The 22,524-nt window shown below is 39.2% G+C and overlaps 1 protein-coding gene across 1 annotated transcript; it reads left to right on the top strand.

Annotated features, from left to right (window-relative positions):
• Nucleotides 1-547: 547 nt before the first annotated feature.
• Nucleotides 548-21,632, top strand: LOC117971118 (zinc finger protein 664-like). The gene is made up of 2 exons (XM_059018541.1): nt 548-631; nt 20,090-21,632. Exon 2 carries the CDS (start codon nt 20,105-20,107, stop codon nt 21,350-21,352), a length of 1,248 nt encoding a protein of 415 aa, XP_058874524.1. The 5' UTR covers nt 548-631; nt 20,090-20,104; the 3' UTR covers nt 21,353-21,632.
• The last annotated feature ends 892 nt before the right edge of the window (nt 21,633-22,524 follow it).

Below are 22,524 nucleotides of genomic sequence, written 5' to 3'. Positions count from 1 at the left end.
CAGGGAGTGCACTCACTTCAGTAATGAAAGGTCTGTGTGTGTGTGTGTGTGTGTACAACAAACAACCGCAGTGAGTGCCGTTTGTAAATACGATTGTCGAGCCAACTGCAGTGCGGGTGTAACGTAGCCTAGGTTAAAATAAATATCGGTTCATATATGGTTCCTTGGTCACCTGGGGGATGAAATGGTCTCTAACCTCTTTCATAGTAATTTAAACTGCATTCTTGTAATCTCAGTACTGTGTACGTCTGTTAAAGTAAAACGAAGCAAATATATGAATTATAAAAAATACATCACTGTTCTCCTTGAACTAAACTAACACATTTTAACACATTTTCAGATTTGGAGTGGCTGCTAACGGCTCTCACCTGAAGAGAAGAAAGGACACCTCTCCCAGCAGAGAAAAGCAAAACAAAGACTCCATCTGAAAGAGGAGAGAGTCTAACATGTTGGGAATTTTCTTGTGCCTGGAACTGCGAGAGAGGGGTTTAAATATGCAGTGCAGACTGGTCTGATCCACACAGGTTACCTGTCGCTGTTAGTCTGAGCTGTCTGTTTAACCTGGAGAGAAGAATCGAGATGGTCAGAGCGAGAAACTAGAGCACTGCAGATCCCACTGACAATACCTGAAGTAAGTTTCTCTTTTTATTAACCTTTTAAATCCACTTGATACTCCTTATATTGTCCAAATGTAACTGATTGTGTCAGAATAGTTAATGTGTTACTTGGCAGGATTGTACTTGTGTGGAATGCTTTATTTATTAGTAACAGTAAATATATGACACTCTTGTTGTAAGATCTTAGCTTGTACAGCACATGCAGCCTGAAGGTAACTGGATTCATGCAGGATTCATGTGTTAATGTAGAGTGAGTGCTGTGTGGAGATAGCAGGAATGGTCCGTGAAGGCAGTGTGAAGCTACATTGAGAGGGGTGCTGTGCAGCACTGGCACGGACAGCCAAATCCTTGTGCAGCACCTCTCGTGGAGTGACACTTCAGCACTCATTGTTTTCTCTTCCTCTTTTTAAACCCACATCTATCTGCTGCAGTTCAAAATACATAAAGGAACTTGTCAGGTTCCACGTACCTTCTTTTATGCTCTGAGCACACTCTTAAAATCAGGGGACACGTTTAAGGAGGACACAGAGGTGTTTTGGACTCCTATAAGTGGATTGTTTGTGCACTGACTCGCAATATATCCAGACGACTGTTGAGTAATCAAGAAAAATCACACCGACCCGTTCAATTTTTCAGTTTTAACGAATCAGGGCAGTATTAGTGCTCCTTCTGTTTCTTAAATGCTTAAAAATGGATGAAGTGATTACAGACCACATCGGATCCCAGCTAATCAGCAGTCTGGGTGTTCCAATGCCTTCACAGATTCAACAGCGTTAACACTTCAATACAATTATGGTTATCACATGTTTCGCCTTTAGGCCAGACATGGAAAACGCTAAAGCGCCCACCACTAAATTCTAAAGCATCCAATATATCACTCTCTAAAGCTAAAATATAATTCCTATCCATACAGTCATGCTTCAATATAAGTGAAATATAAATTCAAGATTATGCTTACCTCCCAATATATGGAAGTTTTGTGTAGAATGTAAGTATAGACAAGAGCTGTCTGAAGGCAGCAGCTTCTGAATACGACCAAAAAGCAACCAACTTTTTCAGAGATTTTCGAGAATGGACCAAACAGCTTGTGTTACCAAGCTGAATGATACTTGACTGGAGTTCTGCCTCGACTTTTATATAACTTTTTCTCCGCTTGTGAGTCAGAAGACTTCATTAAATCTAAACATTTGGTCTATTTTGGCAGCTCGCTTCTTCCAAGGTTACATTTCTTTGGACCGAAAGCACTCATTAATTTTATAGATAAGGGAAGCTAGCACATTTCACAGGTGTTACCGAGTCAGCGTGACCTCAGCTCAGTGCACTCTCTTTACACAGACTTACACAGATTATATAGTAGTTTCCAAGATTAACACAGGCAAGCTTTTTTTTTAACATTAAATAATTGCTTGCTTTACCTTTACTGCAATAGTTTTTCTGCTGACTGTGTGTCCTTTTAAAACACTGTACAGTTATTACAATACACCTGAGCTCCGGACGCTGGGCTGCGTCATCCTTTATACATAAGAGCGTTTCATCCCTCAAGCACAAGACATGCGCAGCATTTGAAGTACAAACAATGTCTATATATGGTTGATAATAAGTATTTTAATTAATTTCTACACGTGTAGCTCTCAGAAATATGTTACTATTAAGCAGGTAATATGCAGATAAGAAGCAGATAATATACAGTGAGAATGGAAGACAAGGCGGCATGACTCCAGTTGTTTTTGTCCTTGCACGATGAGTTTTCACCGGTGTTCTGGGTTTGTGAGGTTCTGTGGAATTCTGTCTCTGCTTATCTCATGTCACTGACAGTAAGCTCAGAATAGACATTGTCAAAACTGCACTCACCCCTGACACACAATAAAAGAAAGAAATCGATGCAAAAATCCTCCACTCTTATGGGTTTTTATACAAACATTTATTTGATTATAAAATAATCGTGCAATTTGTATCCCAAAGATCGTCCCACTTCCAGCAGGAGTGACAGTCTCGGGTGTCAGCTTCTGCTCTCAGTGAGTCTGTGAAGGCCACCATAGAATAATTTATCAGTTTCTGCGCACCACAGGTGTGGGTGACAGTCTTAAAAGCTTGATAGCTGTAAAAAAACTTGTTAGCCGGGCTCCCATCTTTGCATTCTCATTCCCATCAGCAGTGGGAAAACTTCAAAGAAATTAAGCTGGTTCTATCAAAGAGCCATGCATCTCTGCCACATACACCTTTCACTCAAAAAAGGATTTTTAGGGTCACGCGTGACAAACTCCTCTTGATTTCTGCGTAATATTACAGAAAGAAACGTAAGGCTAAGAGTTTAGTATAAGAATGCACGTTACAATACAATTAATCTTTGTTGTTTTCACAGATTGAAAGGATTGTTCACTTGCATGAAGTACTTTTTATAGTAGATCTCGTTGCCAAGACACATTTGCATTTTATTTCTTAAATTAGCAATAATATGCAAATTACTGTTATATACACAGAGGTGTCCTAAAATCAATAATGGTAGTAACATTATAAACAGTTAACCTTGTTTTTTTAATAAATAAAAACACGTATAACTTAAATACCATGCTAACTAATGTATAAAAAGCATACACTAACTCAGTAGCACAGATAAATCAGCTACAGAATACATTTAACATTGTTTTGTGCTTAACCTTTTGTGTGCAAAAGCAACCGGGAGCATCTTTCAGACTTCACAGCATGACGTGAATTCACAGCGTTTTTTTTATATTAAATCAAACTGAAAAAAACGAGGCTGCCATATTCTTTCAGTGAATTACACCTTGATGTGTAAGAAAGTCTGGGTTAACAGTACAATCAATTATGGGATATAATACCATTAGTTGTGATACAAGTTTGAACAATTCTTTATATCAGTATCATATTTTGTAAAAAAAAAAAAACGAGGAGATGTGATGGTCGTTTTTCACAAGCCCCCCCCCCCCCCCTCCAGCCCCACTGTACTGCTGTACTGCCCATGTGTCATACTGACTGCATTAATGATGTAGGGTGCATTCATTTCAACTCATGCTGTACAGCACAAAACCTTTTTTTGAAGCAGAGTAGAAAAGTAAATGTTTATTTTAAACTATTGCACAACATACAAAGTTAAAGTATCGATACATAAATATTTAGAACATAAGAACGTTTCCAAACGAGAGGAGGCCATTCAGCCCATCTTGCTGGTTTGGTTGTTAGTAGCTTATTGATCCCAGAATCTCATCAAGCAGCTTCTTGAAGGATCCCAGGGTGTCAGCTTCAACAACATTACTGGGGAGTTGGTTCCAGACCCTCACAATTCTCTGTGTAAAAAAGTGCCTCCTATTTTCTGTTCTGAATGCCCCTTTATCTAATCTCCATTTGTGACCCCTGGTGCTTGTTTCTTTTTTCAGGTTGAAAAAGTCCCCTGGGTCGACCTTGTCTATACCTTTTAGGATTTTGAATGTTTGAATCAGATTGCCGCGTAGTCTTCTTTGTTCAAGACTGAATAGATTCAATTCTTTTAGCCTGTCTGCATACACCATGCCTTTTAAACCCGGGATAATTTTGGTCGCTCTTCTTTGCACTCTTTCTAGAGCAGCAATATCCTTTTTGTAACGAGGTGACCAGAACTGAACACAAGGTCTTACTAATGCATTGTAAAGTTTTAACATTAGCCTACTTCCCTTGATTTAAATTCAACACTTCTCACAATATATCCGAGCATCTTGTTGGCCTTTTTTATAGCTTCCCCACATTGTCTAGATGAAGACATTTCTGAGTCAACATAAACTCCTAGGTGTTTTAAATGGATTCCTTCTTCAGTTTCAGTATCTCCCACGTGTATAACTAACCTGCTTGATTTCTTTGAGGATGCAACATCGACAATGGATAATTGCAAATCATACGACATGGTTTATTTACATTGGTCTGTAGTTACCTGGTTCGGTTTTTTTCCCTTTTTGTGGATCGGTTTGCAATTTTCAGGTCTCTCGGTACAACCCGTGTCAAGAGACTGTTGCATGATCTTGGTTAGCGATTTGTAAATAACTTCTTTCATTTCTTTGAGTACTGTTGGGAGGATCTCATCTGGCCCAGGGGATTTGTTTATTTTAAGAGCTCCTAGTCCCTTTAACACTTCTACCTCTGTTATGCTAAAGTTATTTTAAACTGGATAGGAACAGGTCGACATGTGGGGCATGTTGTCCGTGTCCTCCTTTGTAAAAACCTGTGAAAAGTAATCATTTAATATATTTGCTATTTTTTTTCTTCATCTATGATTTTGCCATTTGTGTCTCTTAGACATTTAACCTCCTCTTTGAATGTTCTCTTGCTGTTATAATATTGGAAAAACATTTTGGAATTGGTTTTAGCCCCCTTAGCAATATTGATTTCTATCTCTCTCTTGGCCTTTCTAACTTCCTTTTTGACTTGTGTTTGCAGTTCCATGTACTCTTTCTGTGTACTTGGTTTTTGGTCCCTAAACGCTCTGAAAAGTGCCTTTTTTCGCTGTATTTTTTTTAATTGATTTATTAAACCATTTTGGCCATTTTGTTTTAGATTTAGATTTGTCTGCTTTTGGGATGTAATTGTTTTGCGCCTCTAGTACTACATTTTTTAAAAACAGCCATCCTTTTTCTGTGGATGTTTTCTCTATTTTACTCCAATCTACCTTTGTTAGTCTCTGTTTCATACCTTCATAGTTTGCTTTTCTAAAATTGTAAACCTTAGCTTTAGTCATTACTTTTGGGGTTTAAAAAAATACTTCAAATGAGACCATGTTGTGGTCTGAGTTTGCCAATGGCTCTCTGACCTTTGTTTTAGTTATTCTGTCTTCATTATTTGAAAAGACTAAATCAAGGCATGCCTCCCCTCTAGTCGGTGCCTTGACAAATTGCGTTAGGAAGCAGTCATTTGTCATTTCCACCATTTCAATTTCGTCTCTTGTGCTCCCAACCGGGTTTTCCCATTTTATACGGGGGAAGTTGAAATCCCCCATTAGTATGGCTTCTCCTTTTCTACACGCATTTTGAATGTCATTGTATAACAGATTATTTTGCTCAGCGTCTGAATTAGGCGGTCTATAGCATGCTCCTATTATTATGCCCTTTGAATTTTTGTCCATTGTTCTGACCCATATTGATTCGGCAATGTTTTTTTTGTCCAGATTTAACACCTGGGCTTCAAGACTGTTTCTTATGTATAGCGCTACCCCTCCGCCTCTTCTGTCCTGCCTGTCTTTCCTATATAGTGTGTACCCACTAATATTATATTCGTCTCCATCACTCTCAGACAACCAAGTTTCTGTAACACCTATCACATCGTAGTTACTTGTTAGTGCAGTAGCTTCAAGTTCTAACATTTTGTTTCTGAGACTTCTAGCATTAAGATAAATACATTTAATAGTGGTCTTACCTGAGTTGTTGCCCTTGTTTTGATGTGGTCTCCCTTCTGTTTTTTTTTTTCTCACCCCCTTTCTAGTTGAAATGCTTCTGGACCTCCTCAAGGATCCATTCTCCGAGTAGATTGGTTCCCCTTCTGTTTAAGTGCAGTCCGTCCCACCTATATAGATAGTCCTTGTTGTAGAATGTGCTCCAATGTTCAAGAAAGGTGAAGCCTTCCTGTGTGCACCACGATTTTAGCCATGCATTTTGATTTGGTATTTCCAGCTGTCCATATGGTCCTTTGCAAGGTGCCGGCAGTATCCCAGAAAATACCACCATTTTGGTCTTGTCTTTTAACCCTTAGATGTCATTTATTCAGCGCGTCTCAGCCGCGTCAGGTCCAATTTATTTTCACACGCGCAGTGTATTTTAGACGCGCTGTTTAAAAGTATTTTTTTCACAGTAAAACAGGTTTAAAAGGCACTGCATATCAACAGGACACTCAGTACTGCATCTCCAGCCCCGCCCCACCCCTTGTTCGCTACATTTTTTACATACCTCGTAATAATAGTACATACCGATAAATCATCTCTTGATCACTCGTTTTATCACCAAACTCCTCAATAATGCGATCCAAGTCGTTATTTTATTACTCTAACATCTCAAAAAGCTCTGCAAATGTCTGTGATATTCTCTGAGCGCTGGATGCAGAAGCAGCTATCTTGTTTGTTTTATGTCCGTGTTATCTATGTGGTGTCGGGTCTATCAGTATTCATTAGATACGCCCTTTTTTTTCGGCTTCTCTCGGCTCCTATTGGTCTCACTCGGCCATTGAATGGTTTTCTCTGCTTTTTCCGGAGAAAAAACGACTAGAGACCTGTTTTTTATGTCTTTTTGATGATGTCGGATAGGGTCCGACATAGGACCGCAAAGGGTTAATTTCCTTCCTAGCTGTCTGAATTTGTTTTGCAGGGATATTGGCCTGTCTCTTCCAATGTTGTTTGTACCGATGTTCTAGGAGCCTGTCCACGTTCTCAGTGATGTGCTTGACAGAGGCTCCTGGAAGGCAGCACACCTGTTGTAGTAAGGGGTCCCAAACTGCGAACTGAACTTGCTGTGTTTCTCAATATGGAGTCCCAATATAGGGGAACCTTGGCCACCCCAGTGTATAGTGCATAACAGCGTAGGACGGAGATCCCGAGCTGACCGGCTTAGCGGCAGTGGGGGCACTGCGTAAGCAGCACCTTTATTTTGTAGTTTTATTACTGTGTTTTATTTTCCCTTTTCATTTCACCTTTTGTTTTCATTATTATTTTAAGCACCTGTGTGTGCACCAGCTTTTATCTGTTTACCAATATTGGTATTCCTGTGGTCCTGTTTACCGTTGCCGGTACTCAGGCCACGGACAACAGCGCCTTCTGCGGGCTAAAAGAACACACTTGGTTGAGCTCTGTTGGGTTTTCTCCTCACAATATATCCGAGCATCTTGTTGGCCTTTTTTATAGCTTCCCCACATTGTCTAGATGAAGACATTTCTGAGTCAACATAAACTCCTAGGTCTTTTTCATAGTTCCCTTCTTCAATTTCAGTATCTCCCATATGATATTTATAATGCACATTTTTTATTGCCTGCATGCAATACTTTACATTTTTCTCTATTAAATGTCATTTGCCATGTGTCTGCCCAGTTCTGAATGCTGTCGAGATCATTTTGAATGACCTTTGCTGCTGCAACAGTGTTTGCCACTCCTCCTATTTTTGTGTCGTCTGCAAATTTAACGAGTTTGCTTACTATATCAGAATCTAAATCATTCATGTAGATTAGGATCAATGTAGATTAGCAGAGCTGTGCTTGACGAGCTCTTGATCGATTACGTACAGTAAGCTTCCAAAAGCATCAACAGCATCCATGTTCTCACACAAAACCTCAAGATTGGCATTAATGATGGGCCGAGTTCAGTGGTTTGTTTAAACAGGGAGTGCACTCACTTCAGTAATGAAAGGTGTGTGTGTGTGTGTGTGTGTGTGTGTGTGTGTGTGTGTGTGTGTGTGTGTGTGTGTGTGTGTGTGTGTGTGTGTGTGTGTGTGTGTACAACAAACAACCGCAGTGAGTGCCGTTTGTAAATACGATTGTCGAGCCAACTGCAGTGTGGGTGTAACGTAGCCTAGGTTAAAATAAATATCGGTTCATATATGGTTCCTTGGTCACCTGGGGGATGAAATGGTCTCTAACCTCTTTCATAGTAATTTAAACTGCATTCTTGTAATCTCAGTACTGTGTACGTCTGTTAAAGTAAAACGAAGCAAATATATGAATTATAAAAAATACATCACTGTTCTCCTTGAACTAAACTAACACATTTTAACACATTTTCAGATTTGGAGTGGCTGCTAACGGCTCTCACCTGAAGAGAAGAAAGGACACCTCTCCCAGCAGAGAAAAGTGACAACGACTCCATCTGAAAGAGGAGAGAGTCTAACGTGTTGGGGGAATTTTCTTGTGCCTGGAACTTCGAGAGAGGGGTTTAAATATGCAGTGCAGACTGGTCTGGTCCACACCTGTCGCTGTTAGTCTGAGCTGTCTGTTTAACCTGGAGAGAAGAATCGAGATGGTCAGAGCGAGAGACTAGAGCACTGCAGATCCCACTGACAATACCTGAAGTAAGTTTCTCTTTTTATTAACCTTTTAAATCCACTTGATACTCCTTATATTGTCCAATTGTAACTGATTGTGTCAGAATAGTTAATGTGTTACTTGGCAGGATTGTACTTGTGTGGAATGCTTTATTTATTAGTAACAGTAAATATACAGTGCCTTGCGAAAGTATTCGGCCCCCTTGAACTTTGCGACCTTTTGCCACATTTCAGGCTTCAAACATAAAGATATGAAACTGTAATTTTTTGTGAAGAATCAACAACAAGTGGGACACAATCATGAAGTGGAACGAAATTTATTGGATATTTCAAACTTTTTTAACAAATAAGAAACTGAAAAATTGGGCGTGCAAAATTATTCAGCCCCTTTACTTTCAGTGCAGCAAACTCTCTCCAGAAGTTCAGTGAGGATCTCTGAATGATCCAATGTTGACCTAAATGACTAATGATGATAAATAGAATCCACCTGTGTGTAATCAAGTCTCCGTATAAATGCACCTGCACTGTGATAGTCTCAGAGGTCAGTTTAAAGCGCAGAGAGCATCATGAAGAACAAGGAACACACCAGGCAGGTCCGAGATACTGTTGTGGAGAAGTTTAAAGCCGGATTTGGATACAAAAAGATTTCAACATCCCAAGGAGCACTGTGCAAGCGATAATATTGAAATGGAAGGAGTATCAGACCACTGCAAATCTACCAAGACCTGGCCGTCCCTCTAAACTTTCAGCTCATACAAGGAGAAGACTGATCAGAGATGCAGCCAAGAGGCCCATGATCACTCTGGATGAACTGCAGAGATCTACAGCTGAGGTGGGAGACTCTGTCCATAGGACAACAATCGGTCGTATACTGCACAAATCTGGCCTTTATGGAAGAGTGGCAAGAAGAAAGCCATTTCTTAAAGATATCCATAAAAAGTGTCGTTTACAGTTTGCCACAAGCCACCTGGGAGACACACCAAACATGTGGAAGAAGGTGCTCTGGTCAGATGAAACCAAAATCGAACTTTTTGGCAACAATGCAAAACGTTATGTTTGGCGTAAAAGCAACACAGCTCATCACCCTGAACACACCATCCCCACTGTCAAACATGGTGGTGGCAGCATCATGGTTTGGGCCTGCTTTTCTTCAGCAGGGACAGGGAAGATGGTTAAAATTGATGGGAAGATGGATGGAGCCAAATACAGGACCATTCTGGAAGAAAACCTGATGGAGTCTGCAAAAGACCTGAGACTGGGACGGAGATTTGTCTTCCAACAAGACAATGATCCAAAACATAAAGCAAAATCTACAATGGAATGGTTCACAAATAAACATATGCAGGTGTTAGAATGGCCAAGTCAAAGTCCAGACCTGAATCCAATCGAGAATCTGTGGAAAGAACTGAAAACTGCTGTTCACAAATGCTCTCCATCCAACCTCACTGAGCTCGAGCTGTTTTGCAAGGAGGAATGGGCAAAAATTTCAGTCTCTCGATGTGCAAAACTGATAGAGACATACCCCAAGCGACTTACAGCTGTAATCGCAGCAAAAGGTGGCGCTACAAAGTATTAACTTAAGGGGGCTGAATAATTTTGCACGCCCAATTTTTCAGTTTTTTATTTGTTAAAAAAGTTTGAAATATCCAATAAATTTCGTTCCACTTCATGATTGTGTCCCACTTGTTGTTGATTCTTCACAAAAAATTACAGTTTCATATCTTTATGTTTGAAGCCTGAAATGTGGCAAAAGGTCGCAAAGTTCAAGGGGGCCGAATACTTTCGCAAGGCACTGTATGACACTCTTGTTGTAAGAACTTAGCTTGTACAGCACATGCAGCCTGAAGGTAACTGGATTCATGTGTTAATGTAGAGTGAGTGCTGTGTGGAGATAGCAGGAATGGTCCGTGAAGGCAGTGTGAAGCTACATTGAGAGGCACCGACAGCCTTGTGCAGCACCTCTCGTGGAGTGACACTTCAGCACTCATTGTTTTCTCTTCCTCTTTTTAAACCCACATCTATCTGCTGCAGTTCAAAATACATAAAGGAACTTGTCAGGTTCCACGTACCTCTTTTATGCTCTGAGCACACTCTTAAAATCAGGGGACACGTTTAAGGAGGACACAGAGGTGTTTTGGACTCCTATAAGTGGATTGTTTGTGCACTGACTCGCAATATATCCAGACGACTGTTGAGTAATCAAGAAAAATCACACCGACCCGTTCAATTTTTAAGTTTTAACAAATCAGGGCAGTATTAGTGCTCCTTCTGTTTCTTAAATGCTTAAAAATGGATGAAGTGATTACAGACCACATCGGATCCCAGCTAATCAGCAGTCTGGGTGTTCCAATGCCTTCAAAGATTCAACAGCGTTAACACTTCAATACAATTATGGTTATCACATGTTTCGCCTTTAGGCCAGACATGGAAAACGCTAAAGCGCCCACCACTAAATCCTAAAGCATCCAATATATCACTCTCTAAAGCTAAAATATAATTCCTATCCATACAGTCATGCTTCAATATAAGTGAAATATAAATTCAAGATTATGCTTACCTCCCAATATAAGGAAGTTTTGTGTAGAATGTAAGTATAGACAAGAGCTGTCTGAAGGCAGCAGCTTCTGAATACGACCAAAAAGCAACCAACTTTTTCAGAGATTTTCGAGAATGGACCAAACAGCTTGTGTTACCAAGCTGAATGATACTTGACTGGAGTTCTGCCTCGACTTTTATATAACTTTTTCTCCGCTTTGTGAGTCAGAAGACTTCATTAAATCTAAACATTTGGTCTATTTTGGCAGCTCGCTTCTCCCAAGGTTACATTTCTTTGGACCGAAAGCACTCATTAATTTTATAGATAAGGGAAGCTAGCACATTTCACAGGTGTTACCGAGTCAGCGTGACCTCAGCTCAGTGCACTCTCTTTACACAGACTTACACAGATTATATAGTAGTTTCCAAGATTAACACAGGCAAGCTTTTTTTAACATTAAATAATTGCTTGCTTTACCTTTACTGCAATAGTTTTTCTGCTGACTGTGTATCCTTTTAAAACACTGTACAGTTATTACAATACACCTGAGCTCCGGACGCTGGGCTGCGTCATCCTTTATACATAAGAGCGTTTCATCCCTCAAGCACAAGACATGCGCAGCATTTGAAGTACAAACAATGTCTATATATGGTTGATAATAAGTATTTTAATTAATTTCTACACGTGTAGCTCTCAGAAATAATGTTACTATTAAGCAGGTAATATGCAGATAAGAAGCAGATAATATACAGTGAGAATGGAAGACAAGGCGGCATGACTCCAGTTGTTTTTGTCCTTGCACGATGAGTTTTCACCGGTGTTCTGGGTTTGTGAGATTCTGTGGAATTCTGTCTCTGCTTATCTCATGTCACTGACAGTAAGCTCAGAATAGACATTGTCAAAACTGCACTCACCCCTGACACACAAGAATAATAAAAGAAAGAAATCGATGCAAAAATCCTCCACTCTTATGGGTTTTTATACAAACATTTATTTGATTATAAAATAATCGTGCAATTTGTATCCCAAAGATCGTCCCACTTCCAGCAGGAGTGACAGTCTCGGGTGTCAGCTTCTGCTCTCAGTGAGTCTGTGAAGGCCACCATAGAATAATTTATCAGTTTCTGCGCACCACAGGTGTGGGTGACAGTCTTAAAAGCTTGATAGCTGTAAAAAACTTGTTAGCCGGGCTCCCATCTTTGCATTCTCATTCCCATCAGCAGTGGGAAAACTTCAAAGAAATTAAGCTGGTTCTATCAAAGAGCCATGCATCTCTGCCACATACACCTTTCACTCAAAAAAGGATTTTTAGGGTCACGCGTGACAAACTCCTCTTGATTTCTGCTTAATATTACAGAAAGAAACGTAAGGCTAAGAGTTTAGTATAAGAATGCACGTTACAATACAATTAATCTTTGTTGTTTTCACAGATTGAAAGGATTGTTCACTTGCATGAAGTACTTTTTTTAGTAGATCTCGTTGCCAAGACACATTTGCATTTTATTTCTTAAATTAGCAATAATATGCAAATTACTGTTATATACACAGAGGTGTCCTAAAATCAATAATGGTAGTAACATTATAAACAGTTAACCTTGTTTTTTTAATAAATAAAAACACGTATAACTTAAATACCATGCTAACTAATGTATAAAAAGCATACACTAACTCAGTAGCACAGATAAATCAGCTACAGAATACATTTAACATTGTTTTGCGCTTAACCTTTTGTGTGCAAAAGCAACCGGGAGCATCTTTCAGACTTCAGAGCATGACGTGAATTCACAGCGTTTTTTTTATATCGGTATCATTTTGTAAAAAAAAACAAAAAAAAAACGAGGAGATGTGATGGTCGTTTTTCACAAGCCCCCCCCCCCCCCCCTCCAGCCCCACTGTACTGCTGTACTGCCCATGTGTCATACTGACTGCATTAATGATGTAGGGTGCATTCATTTCAACTCATGCTGTACAGCACAAAACCTTTTTTTGAAAAAGAGTAGAAAACTAAATGTTTATTTTAAACTATTGCACAACATACAAAGTTAAAGTATCGATACATAAATATTTAGAACATAAGAACGTTTACAAACGAGAGGAGGCCATTCGGCCCATCTTGTTCGTTTGGTTGTTAGTAAATTATTGATCCCAGAATCTCATCAAGCAGCTTCTTGAAGGATCCCAGGGTGTCAGCTTCAACAGCATTACTGGGGAGTTGGTTCCAGACCCTCACAATTCTCTGTGTGAAAAAGTGCCTCCTATTTTCTGTTCTGAATGCCCCTTTTCTAATCTCCATTTGTGACCCCTGGTGCTTGTTTCTTTTTTCAGGTTGAAAAAGTCCCCTGGGTCGACATTGTCTTTACCTTTTAGGATTTTGAATGTTTGAATCGGATCGCCACGTAGTCTTCTTTGTTCAAGACTGAATAGATTCAATTCTTTTAGCCTGTCTGCATACACCATGCCTTTTAAACCCGGGATAATTTTGGTCGCTCTTCTTTGCACTCTTTCTAGAGCAGCAATATCCTTTTTGTAACGAGGTGACCAGAACTGAACACAAGGTCTTACTAATGCATTGTAAAGTTTTAACATTAGCCTACTTCCCTTGATTTAAATTCAACACTTTCCACAATATATCCAAGCAATATTGTGTTCAGTTCTGGTCACCTCGTTACAAAAAGGATATTGCTGCTCTAGAAAGAGTACAAAGAAGAGCAACCAAAGTTTTAACATTACTTCCCTTGATTTAAATTCAACACTTCTCACAATATATCTGAGCATCTTGTTGGCCTTTTTTATAGCTTCCCCACATTGTCTAGATGAAGACATTTCTGAGTCAACATAAACTCCTAGGTGTTTTAAATGGATTCCTTCTTCAGTTTCAGTATCTCCCACGTGTTTAACTAACCTGCTTGATTTCTTTGAGGATGCAACATCGACAATGGATAATTGCAAATCATACGACATGGTTTATTTAGATTTCTAGAAAGCCTTTGCAAAGTCCCGCTGTAACGGGAGATCTGGACTGACTGTCTGGCACATCCGTATTACTGCAGGTAGAGGGCAGCAGTCTCGTGGGATCCGCCTGTCGGTCATGGCGATGACACGGAGAGGTGGGGAAGTGTGTGTGTGCTTTCCCTCTCTCTGAGTGGCTGAGGGGCGGGCCTTGGGAGACTGCTCGGCCCATAAGAACTGGCTTGGTTGAGCACTCGGGTGGCCGTGTTTGGGAACACACAGTGACACTGACAAAAATAAAACGAAGCAAACCTGGCTGAGGGAAACAGCCGGCCTTAAAATAATTTAAGAGGAAAGAAATAACAGAAATCATCACGTAAACTTTGGTTACTCTTCTTTGCACTCTTTCTAGAGCAGCAATATCCTTTTTGTAACGAGGTGACCAGAACTGAACACAATATTCTAGGTGAGGTCTTACTAATGCATTGTAAAGTTTTAACATTACTTCCCTTGATTTAAATTCAACACTTTTCACAATATATCCGAGCATCTTGTTGGCCTTTTTATAGCTTCCCCACATTGTCTAGATGAAGACATTTCTGAGTCAACATAAAGTTTTATGTGGGACTTTGTCAAAAGCTTTCTGGAAATCTAAATAAACCATGTTGTATGCTTTGCAATTATCCGTTGTCAATGTTGCATCCTCAAAAAAGTCAAGCAGGTTAGTTAGACACGATCTCCCTTTCCTAAAACCACGCTGACTGTCTCCAAGGCTATTGTTACCATGTAGGTAATTTTCCATTTTAGATCTTATATTAGTTTCCATTAGTTTACATATAACAGAAGTCAAGCTTATTGGTCTGTAGTTACCTGGTTCGGTTTTTCTCCCTTTTTGTGGATCGGTTTGCAATTTTCAGGTCTCTCGGTACAACCCCTGTGTCAAGAGACTGTTGCATAATCTTGGTTAGCGGTTTGTAAATAACTTCTTTCATTTTTTTGAGTAATATTGGGAGGATCTCATCTGGCCCAGGGGATTTGTTTATTTTAAGAGCTCCTAGTCCCTTTAACACTTCTACCTCTGTTATGCTAAAGTTATTTTAAATTGGATAGGAACAGGTCGACATGTGAGGCATGTTCTCCATGTCCTCCTTTGTAAAAACCTGTGAAAAGTAATCATTTAATATATTTGCTATTTTTTTTCTTCATCTATGATTTTGCCATTTGTGTCTCTTAGACATTTAACCTCCTCTTTGAATGTTCTCTTGCTGTTATAATATTGGAAAAACATTTTGGAATTGGTTTTAGCCCCCTTAGCAATGTTCATTTCTATCTCTCTCTTGGCCTTTCTAACTTCCTTTTTGACTTGTGTTTGCAGTTCCAAGTACTCTTTCTGTGTACTTTGTTTTTGGTCTCTTTTAAACGCTCTGTAAAGTGCCTTTTTTCGCTGTATTTTTTTTAATTGATTTATTAAACCATTTTGGCCATTTTGTTTTAGATTTAGATTTGTCTGCTTTTGGGATGTAATTGTTTTGCGCCTCTAGTACTACATTTTTTAAAAACAGCCATCCTTTTTCTGTGGATGTTTTCTCTATTTTACTCCAATCTACCTTTGTTAGTCTCTGTTTCATACCTTCATAGTTTGCTTTTCTAAAATTGTAAACCTTAGCTTTAGTCATTACTTTTGGGGTTTAAAAAAATACTTCAAATGAGACCATGTTGTGGTCTGAGTTTGCCAATGGCTCTCTGACCTCTGTTTTAGTTATTCTGTCTTCATTATTTGAAAAGACTAAATCAAGGCATGCCTCCCCTCTAGTCGGTGCCTTGACAAATTGCGTTAGGAAGCAGTCATTTGTCATTTCCACCATTTCAATTTCGTCTCTTGTGCTCCCAACCGGGATTTCCCATTTTATATGGGGGAAGTTGAAATCCCCCATTAGTATAGCTTCTCTTTTTCTACACGCATTTCGAATGTCATTGTACAACAGATTATTTTGCTCTGCGTCTGAATTAGGCGTCTATAGCATGCTCCTATTATTATGCCCTTTGAATTTTTGTCCATTATTTTGACCCATATTGATTTGGCGTTGTTTTCTTTGTCCTGATTTAACACCTGGGCTTCAAGGCTATTTCTTATGTATAGCGCTACCCCTCCGCCTCTTCTGTCCTGCCTGTCTTTCCTATACAGTGTGTACCCACTAATATTATATTCGTCTCCATCACTCTCAGACAACCAAGTTTCTGTAACACCTATCACATCGTAGTTACTTGTTAGTGCAGTAGCTTCAAGTTCTAACATTTTGTTTCTGAGACTTCTAGCATTTAGATAAATACATTTAATAGTTGTCTTACCTGAGTTGTTGCCCTTGTTTTGATGTGGTCGCCCTTCTGTGTTTTTGATTTCTCCCCCCTTCCTTTCTAGTTTAAATGCTTCTGGACCTCCTCAAGGATCTTTTCTCCGAGTAGATTTGGTTCCCTTTCTGTTTAAGTGCAGTCCGTCCCACCTGTATAGATAGTCCTTGTTGTAGAATGTGCTCCAATGTTCAAGAAAGATGAAGCCTTCCTGTGTGCACCACGATTTCAGCCATGCATTTTGATTTTGTATTTTCTTGCAAAGGTCCATATGGTTCTTTGCAAGGTGCTGCCAGTATCCCAGAAAACACCACAGTTTTGGTCTTGTCTTTTAGTTTCCTTCCTAGCTCTCTCTTTTTTTGCAGGGATCTTGGTCCGTCTCTTCCAATGTTGTTTGTACCGATGTGTTCGACTACTACCGGGTCGTCTCCTGTTCGTTCTAGGAGCCTGTCCACGTTCTCAGTGATGTGCTTGACAGAGGCTCCTGGAAGGCAGCACACTGTTGTAGTAAGAGGGTCCAAACTGCGAACTGAACTTGCTGTGTTTCTCAATATGGAGTCCCCAACAATCATGACCTCCCTTCTTTTTGCTACCTGGCCAGCACTGTTTATAGGGTCCTGGATGTTGTTCCTTTCATTCTCTTGATGTTGGCTTTGGTCATCTAAATGTTGAAGTGGCTCAAATTTGTTGGATGTCTGGATTTCTGGTGGTTGTGTTTGACATCTCCCTGGTGGCTTTCAGTCTGCTAGGGGTCACAAACAAATAAAAGTATGAAATGACAGTTGAATAATGATTTAGCACATGTATTACATCTGGCTTTATTATAATTGTGCCATAGACACTCGCAGGGAAAACAAAGCGGTACTGTCTGTACAGATGTTAGTCCCAATTATTATTATTATTATTGTCTGCGTTGTAAAACGCAGACCTTGTTTTCTCTTGGTTTCTTTATTATTATTATTCCAGTTTCCAACAAAATTCTGCACGCATCTCCTTCTAGAGCTTTGAACTGATCAATTCAAAACTTTGCACAAATACTACACTCTATCTCACTTGAGTTGCTATTACTTTTGGTGGCGATCGGACTGGTGGATTTGGGGGTAACAGGTCATGACCCCAAAAAATTACACAGCTTATAACTCCTTTTAGGGAGCAAGATAGGGTCATAGTTACAATTGAACATGTATAGAAATCCATTGGTTCTCTATCACTCTACGCGAGGTTCATTGACCTACGACCTTCCCAGAGCCAGATATGGACAGCTAAAAACTGGACAGCTCCTACTCCTACAGTTTTCAACCAATCAACTCGATTATTTCGCTCAGCTCTTCCAATATGTTTGAATTTGGTTGGTATTAAATTTTGTAGTGATCGGATTTGAAATGTAGGCGCAGCGCCCAGAAAAATGCCATATTCCAACTTTCTCTGCCCTCTGGTGGCCAAATCTTGTAACTGCAGATTTGACAGTATAGTGCTCCTTAAACACTGCAGATAGTCATGTTTACTATAGAACCTGTATAGAAAACCAAGTATGCCATATCCACAAATGACCATGACCTGTCGTGTTTTACAACGCAGACAAAGTTTCTCCAGAAACTTCCATTCTAGTTATTATTATTATTGTTATTATTATCAAAACAGCTAAATTGCAGTTGGTTGAATGTACATCTTTTTCATAATCATCATAAAGAACAGTGTTTTCCGACAATTACTTTTGGGATGTTACGTTTCTTTGGCAATGATTTGACATTGTAAGCACCACATAAACCAAAATAACCCAGACAACAGCACATTAACCCCTTTGCGGTCCATTTATTCAGCACTTGTTAGGTGCATCGGGTCCAATTTATTTTCACACGCGTTGTTTATTTTACACTTGCTTTTTAAAAGTAATTTTATTCAAAGTAAAACAGTTTTAAAAGGCCCTGCATATCAACAGGACACTCAGTACTGCATCTACAGCCCCGCCCCACCCCTTGTTCTCTGTATTTATCACATACCTCTTCATAGTAGTGCATACTGATAAATCATCTCCTGATCACTCGTTTTATCACCAAACTCCTCAATAATGCGGTCCAAGTCATTATTTTGCTAGTATGACATCTCAAAAAGCTCTGCAAATGTCTGACTATTCTTTGATCGCTGGATGCGGAAGCAGCTATCTTGTTTGTTTATGTTCGTGTTAGGTCTGTGGTGCAGGGGCTATGTGTATTGCTCAGATCCGCCCCCCTTTTTTTCGGCTCCTATCGGTCTCACTCTGCCATTGAAAGGTTTTCTCAACTTTTTCCGGACAAAAAACGACAATACCTGTGCTTGGCATCTTTTTGATGATGTCGGACAGGGTAAGGGAAAATTGTAATTGTGATTGTAGGACCTCAAAGGGTTAATTATTCTCTGTTGGGCGTGATGGAAAATATTTTACCAGAGAACTTCTACAATCAGCAACGGAGCGAAGTGCATTTGGAAAAGTAAATATGAAACCAATAGAGTAGTGTGGAATCGGATGAAGCTGCAAGTGAACCAGACAAACACATTTGAATGCACTTTAAAAGAAACTCAAATGAACCAAAGCAAACTTGAAAAAAATTAGTTTGTTTGCAAGTGAACCACGATTTGAATCACTTGCAAGTGAACTAGGTGTAAAAGTGCCCTAAGATAATAAATAGACTACATACAACACACAGTGAATTAAGGTTTATTAGTTGAAGATGAACAGCAAGAAGCAATGTGAAAAGTAAACTGTTTTTATTACTATTACTCTTCCCTTATGTGCTACGCCTATTTATTTTAAAGGAAGTAGCTAAAACTGCTTCTGAACAAAATAAATCTATATTTTAGTGTTAACAGTAATACAATACATGTAAATTGTAGTGTTAACAGCAATAAAATAAGAGTCAAAGAAAAACCACATTTGATAAATCGAGAACCCTGATTGTAATGACGTTATAAAAAAGACTCCAAAAGCCCCAGTACTGGCTTGGGTCAAAGGTATCTTTTTTCTTTCATATTGGTAAATCAAAAACAATATTTGTAACACTAATTTTTGTTTAATGTAATTTTTAACGAAGACAATACATTTCTAAAATACTGGTTATTAAATTTCAAACATACCTGTTCTCTTTTTCTCCCCCATCTTTATTTTTGTGAACCCAGTGCTTCAATTCTTCCAGCGTAACTACATTAGAAAGAGATAAAACAGATTCCCTCTTTAAGCAAAGAATGACGATGAAATTAAGAAAAAAAAAAACAAAACTTGTGACTGTCGTAAAACGCTGGATTACGGTAATTATGAAAAGTATGGACATTTTCAACACAAACAGCTGTATGGACGTTACAGAGCCTGGTATTGACTCCGACGTGTAGGTAATTAAAATGTTCTTGGATAGACACATTTTATAAAATTAATTTAAACTACTGCATTTTGAATGTACAGATATTTACATCTAGCAAATAAATTACGATTTTTTGTAATGTAATTATTGACACCATATGTAACAGAAGCACATAAGATCCGTGGCATTCCTGATGCACCTCCAGATGTTGGTTGTAGTGTTTTAACAGAATAATTCTACCGATTTTAGTTAGGTGAATTATAAAGTATTTATCCTCATCATTGATCTTTGTTATTTGGTTTATAGTATAAAAGCAAGGAGATGCCTGAACTGGATCCTTTCCATATTATTAAAGAGGAGACTGAACTGGAGCCTGTCCACATTAAAGAAGAAGAGACTGAACTGGAGCCTGTCCACATTAAAGAAGAGACTGAACTGGAGCCTGTCCACATTAAAGAAGAGACTGAACTGGCGTCTGTCCACATTAAAGAGGAAGAGACTGAACTGGAGCCTGACCACATTAAAGAAGAGACTGAACTGGCGTCTGTCCACATTAAAGAAGAGACTGAACTGGCGTCTGTCCACATTAAAGAAGAGACTGAACTGGAGCCTGTCTATGTTCAAGAGGAGACTGAACTGCAGCTTGTCCACATTAAAGAAGATAAGACTGAACTGGAGCCTGTCCACATTAAAGAGGAGTCTATTGACTTGTTTAAGGATTCAGAAAACATATCATGTGGGAAGAGCGTCAGTCAGTTAGGTAACCTAAAAACAGACCAGCGAATCCACAAAGGAGAGAAACCACATCACTGTACTGACTGTGGGATACGCTTCAGAGGTTTAGGAGATCTAAAAAAACACCAGCGAATTCATACTGGAGAGAAACCATATCAGTGTCCTGAATGTGCAAAGAGCTTCAGTCGGTTAGAAAACTTAAAAAGACACCAGCGAATTCACACTGGAGCAAAACCACATCGCTGTACTGAATGTGGGAAGAGTTTCAGATGGTTAGGAGATTTAAAAAAACATCAGCGAATTCACACTGGAGAGAAGCCGTATCACTGCTCTGAATGTGGAAAGAGTTTCATTGAGTCAGGAACATTAAAAATTCACCAGCGAATTCACACTGGAGAGAAACCACATCAGTGTACTGAATGTGGAAAGAGTTTCAGGGGGTTAGGTGATCTAAAAACACACCAGCGAATTCACACTGGAGAGAAGCCGTATCATTGTACTGAATGTGGGGAGAGCTTCAGTGTGTCAGGAAGCCTAAAAACACACCAGCGAATTCACACTGGAGATAAACCACATCACTGTACTCAATGTAATAAGAGATTCAGTCGGTTAGGAAACCTAAAAATACACCAGCGAATTCACACTGGAGAGAAACCACATCACTGTACTCAATGTAATAAGAGATTCAGTCGGTTAGCAAACCTAACAATACACCAGCGAATTCACACTGGAGAGAAGCCGTATCACTGTGTTGACTGTGGAAAGAGTTTTATTCAGTTACAAAATCTTAACGTGCACCAGAGAACTCACACAGGAGAAAAGCCATGCCACTGAATGTGGCAAGACATTTGCTTTCTCCAGTCAAGTGAAAAAGCATAAATGCCAATTTTGAAAGGGCAGATGAAACTGATAGAAATCAGTATTCCAGGCAGTATTACAATGGTCCCTGTTTATGTGTCATCCTTAGGGGATGTAATCATGCGTTAGGTTAAATGTGAGAAAGAGTGTGTGCCAAAGCACCTGTAAAATGTGTGCTTATGTTATAATCCTAAAATGTATTTTATAAAACTGTGTTCATTTAAATGCCAAACAAAATGTGAAAAATGGTAAACTATGTAAAATGTGTTTTTAATAGCCATTTTTAATAAAACAAAATACATCTAACTTGTTCTGTTAACACATACATATTTGTATTTTGTTTTAATAGTACCTTAGAGTAAATAGCAGTGTTCCTACATGTTGCTCCAACTGTTTAAATAACGTACCTGTAATTTTTCTTTTCTTTGTTAACATCATGACAACTTTTTACACTTTTTAAAGTCTGTTTCAAAGCTCTTTTCAAAATCTCCGCTCTAGTGCACTGATAGTAAGGTTTATTGCCCACATAGTCAAACAGGTAACACAGCAATAACAAAGTCTCAGAAACAAAATGTTAGAACTTGAAGCTACTGCACTAACAAGTAACTACGATGTGATAGGTGTTACAGAAACTTGGTTGTCTGAGAGTGATGGAGATGAATATAATATTAGTGGGTATAGGAAAGACAGACAGGGCAGAAGAGGCAGAGGGGTAGCGCTATACATAAGAAATAGTCTTGAAGTCCAGGTGTTCAATCTGGACGAAGAAAACAACTCCGAATCAATATGGGTCAGAATAATGGACAAAAAATCAAAGGGCTAATAATAGGAGCATGCTATAGACAGCCAAATTCAGATTCTGAGCAAAATAATCTGTTATACAATGACATTCGAAATGCGTGTAGAAAAGGAGAAGCCATACTAATGGGGGATTTCAACTTCCCCCTTATAAAATGGGAGAACCCGGTGGGGAGCATGACAGACAAAACTGAAATGGTGGAAATGACAAATGACTGCTTCCTAACGCAATTTGTCAAGGCACTGACTAGAGGGGAGGCATGCCTTGATTTAGTCTTTTCAAATAACGAAGACAGAATAACTAAAACAGAGGTCAGAGAGCCATTGGCAAACTCTAGAACACAACATGG

This window comes from Acipenser ruthenus, chromosome 60, assembly GCF_902713425.1.
Source record: "Acipenser ruthenus chromosome 60, fAciRut3.2 maternal haplotype, whole genome shotgun sequence".
Taxonomy (NCBI): Eukaryota; Metazoa; Chordata; class Actinopteri; order Acipenseriformes; family Acipenseridae; genus Acipenser; species Acipenser ruthenus.
Note: the sequence above shows the minus strand (reverse complement) of the source record. Positions and strands in the feature narration are given on the sequence as shown.

What these genes read in the sequence shown, in the direction of transcription:
- LOC117971118 (XM_059018541.1), top strand. Translation starts at nt 20,105, where the DNA reads ATGCCTGAACTGGATCCTTTCCATATTATTAAAGAGGAGACTGAACTG.